The 3,722-nt window shown below is 44.5% G+C and overlaps 1 protein-coding gene across 1 annotated transcript; it reads left to right on the plus strand.

Annotated features, from left to right (window-relative positions):
• Positions 1-549: 549 nt before the first annotated feature.
• On the plus strand, positions 550-3,144 carry LOC133241741 (nuclear pore complex protein Nup54-like). The gene is made up of 2 exons (XM_061407662.1): positions 550-588; positions 1,241-3,144. The coding sequence occupies exons 1-2, from the start codon at positions 550-552 to the stop codon at positions 2,705-2,707; spliced, it is 1,506 nt and encodes a 501-aa protein (XP_061263646.1). The 3' UTR covers positions 2,708-3,144.
• The last annotated feature ends 578 nt before the right edge of the window (positions 3,145-3,722 follow it).

Below are 3,722 nucleotides of genomic sequence, written 5' to 3' on the forward strand. Positions count from 1 at the left end.
TCTGCAGGCCGCGGAGGTGCTGGGGCGAGGAAGTGGGGGCCATCTGCGGGCCGCGGAGGTGCTGGGGCTCCAGGGAGGCCTGCTGGCCATCTGCGGGCCGCGGAGGTGGTGGGGCTCCAGGGAGGCCTGCTGGCCATCTGCGGGCCGCGGAGGTGGTGGGGCTCCAGAGAGGCCTGCTGGCCATCTGTGGGCCGCGGAGGTGGTGGGGCTCCAGGGAGGCCTGCTGGCCTGGAGTCCATGGGGAGCTGGGCTTTCCCAGACTCCGCACGTGGAGAGACACGATTGTGCAGAAAGGCCTAACGAACACACACAACAAACAAGAAAACAAACTCTTGGAGCTTACAGATGAGTTTTGAGTTTACCAAAGCCAGAAGATACAAGGTTAACACAGCAAAAATCAATCATCACGTCCACACAATAGGAATGAACAACTAGAAACCAAAACTTAGAGCACAGTATAGTTACAAACTCTCCAAAAAAGAAGACACGCAGGTCTAACAGCAACAACAACAACATACATGTACAGCTCTGAATGCTGAAAACTACAAGATGCTAATGACCAAAATCGAAGATAGAGAGACACACCAGGTTCACGGACTGGGAAACTCAACATAGTTAAGATGTCAATTCTCCCAAATTCTAAAGAAATTCTTATCAAAATCCTAGCAGGATTCTTCTTCTCAGCTGCTTCTAAAAGGTATATAGAAAGATGAAGGAACTAGAATAGTCGAAGCAATTTTAAAAAATAATATAATTAGAAGAACAACAAATGATTTTAAGACTTGCTATATAGCCACAAGTCTATAGCTTGTAGAAAGAGGAGAGTGAAAAAGTTGGCTTAAATCTTAGCTAAGATCATGGCATCCCATCCCATCACTTTATGGCAACTAGATGGGGAAACAATGGAAACAGTGAGAGACTTTATTTTCTTAGGCTCCAAAATCACTGCAGATGCTGACTGCACCATGCTCCCTGGAAGAAAAGCTATGACCAACGTAGACAGCATATTAAAAAGCAGAGACAGAGGAGGGAGGTCTTTGGTCCGGCCCTTCCGTCCGAGACTCTTCGGCTTGGGGATCCTGGGGTCTCCTGCCCGCGCGGAGACTTTGGGGGCTTCGGAAAAGGGCGGGCGGCAGCCGAGCGGGCGACGGCGGCTCCTGAGGAGGCCACGGGAGGAATGGGGGGAAAACCGTGGTGCTCGCGCATGCGGGTGGGGCCCCGCAGGCCCCTCTCCTCCTAGGGTGGGTTTGGAGGATTTGGGACAACGTCTACCACAGCGAGTTCTGCATTCAGCTTTTCTACTCCAGCTAACACGGGCACTACTGGATTCTTTGGTAGTACTCAGAACAAAGGTTTTGGATTTGGGACTGGTTTTGGCACGACAACTGGAACTAGTACTGGCTTAGGTACTGGTCTGGGGACCGGACTTGGATTTGGAGGATTTAATACGCAGCAGCAGCAACAGCAGCAACAGACTACATTAGGTGGTCTCTTCAGTCAGCCTACACAAGCTCCTGCCCAGTCCAACCAGCTGATAAATACTGCAAGTGCCCTTTCTGCTCCAACTCTACTGGGAGATGAGAGAGATGCTATTTTGGCAAAATGGAATCAACTACAAGCCTTCTGGGGAACAGGAAAAGGATATTTCAACGATAACATTCCACCCGTGGAATTCACACTAGAAAATCCCTTTTGCCGGTTTAAGGCTGTAGGTTATAGTTGCATGCCCAATAATAAAGATGAAGATGGGCTAGTGGTTTTAGTTTTCAACAAAAAAGAAACAGATATTCGAAGCCAGCAACAGCAATTGGTAGAATCATTGCATAAAGTTTTGGGAGGAAACCAGACCCTTACTGTAAACGTAGAGGGTGTTAAAACATTGCCAGATGATCAGACAGAAGTTGTCATTTATGTTGTTGAGCGTTCTCCAAATGGTACTTCAAGAAGAGTTCCAGCTACAACATTGTATGCCCATTTTGAACAAACAAATATTAAAACACAATTGCAGCAACTTGGTGTAACCCTTTCTATGACTAGAACAGAGCTTTCTCCTGCACAGATCAAACAGCTTTTACAGAATCCTCCTGCTGGTGTTGATCCTATTATCTGGGAACAAGCCAAGGTGGATAACCCTGATTCTGAAAAGTTAATTCCTGTACCAATGGTGGGTTTCAAAGAACTTCTTCGAAGACTAAAGGTTCAAGATCAGATGACTAAGCAGCATCAGACCAGATTAGATATAATATCTGAAGATATTGGTGAATTACAGAAGAATCAAACTACAACCATGGCCAAAATTGCACAATACAAGAGGAAACTTATGGACCTTTCCCAGAGAACTTTACAGGTCCTAATCAAACAGGAAATTCCGAGGAAGAGTGGGTATGCCATCCAAGCTGATGAAGAGCAGTTGCGAGTTCAGCTAGATACAATTCAGGGTGAACTAAATGCCCCTACTCAGTTTAAGGGCCGACTAAATGAACTGATGTCCCAAATCAGGATGCAGAATCACTTTGGAGCAGTCAGATCTGAAGAAAGATATTACATAGACGCAGATCTGTTACAAGAAATCAAGCAGCATTTGAAACAACAACAGGAAGGCCTTAGCCACTTGATTAGCGTCATAAAAGATGACTTAGAAGATATCAAGTTGGTAGAACATGGATTGAATGAAACCATCCACATCAGAGGTGGTGTCTTCAGTTGACAGCTCACAAACTTGTGTTAAAGGTTTGTGAAATACATCTTCGTGTTACAACAGGCCTTCTTTAAAAACGAAACTGACCACATGGAGGGGGGGGAAAAACAATCCTCTCTCTTGACTTGGTTTTTGAGAAGGTTACTGAAAAATTATTATTCATCAAATCTGAAATAACAGTCACCTCACTGCTCTTCAGAGATAGCCTTTTAAAGATTTATATCTAAAAGCTGTAATTACTTTAAAAGAGAAATACATAATTACCAAAAAATATTTACTATTCTACATTTTTACAACAGCATTGTTCTTAAAAATAATCAATGTTTAATGATTATTCTCCATTGAGCCTGTACTCTGCTTTCCATAGCAAGTAAATATGAAATGTCTACTTTGCACATAACAAAATAAACTGTATAATTACTTGGCAAAAAAAAATAAAATAAAATAAAAAGCAAAGACATTACTTTGCCAACAAAAGTCCATCTAGTCAAAGCTATAGTTTTTCCAGTAGTTATGCATGGAAGTGAGAGTTGGACTATAAAGAAAGCTGAGCACCAAAGAATTGATGCTTTTGAACTGTGGTGTTGGAGAAGACTCTTGAGAGTCCCTTGGATAGCAAGAAGATCAAACCAGTAAATCCTAAAGGAAATCAGTCCTGAATATTCATTGGAAGGACGGAAGCTGAAGCTGAAACTCCAATACTTTGGCCACCTGATGTGAAGAACTGACTCATTGGAAAAGACTCTGATGCTGGGAAAGACTGAATGCAGGAGGAGAAGGGGACGACAGAGGATGAGATATTTGGATCGCATCACTGATGCGATGGACCTGAGTTTGAGCAAGCTCCGGGAGTTGGTGATGGACAGAGAAGCCTGGCGTGCTGCAGTCCATGGGGTCGCAAAGAGCAGAGTCAGACACGACTGAGCGACTGAACTGAACTGAACGAGCAAGTTGGGGACTTCCTCGGTGTCACTAGTGGTAAAGAACCCACCTGCCAATGCAGGAGACTTGAGAGACATGGGCG

The sequence above is a fragment of the Bos javanicus genome, chromosome 29 (genome assembly GCF_032452875.1).
Source record: "Bos javanicus breed banteng chromosome 29, ARS-OSU_banteng_1.0, whole genome shotgun sequence".
In the NCBI taxonomy this organism is placed as follows: domain Eukaryota; kingdom Metazoa; phylum Chordata; class Mammalia; order Artiodactyla; family Bovidae; genus Bos; species Bos javanicus.

Excerpts from the sequence above, each read along its gene's own strand:
- LOC133241741 (XM_061407662.1), top strand. The coding sequence starts at position 550 with ATGCTAATGACCAAAATCGAAGATAGAGAGACACACCAG. Across the intron at positions 589-1,240 it reads AAGATAGAGAGACACACCAG|GGTGGGTTTGGAGGATTTGG; the intron begins GTTCACGGACTG and ends CTCTCCTCCTAG.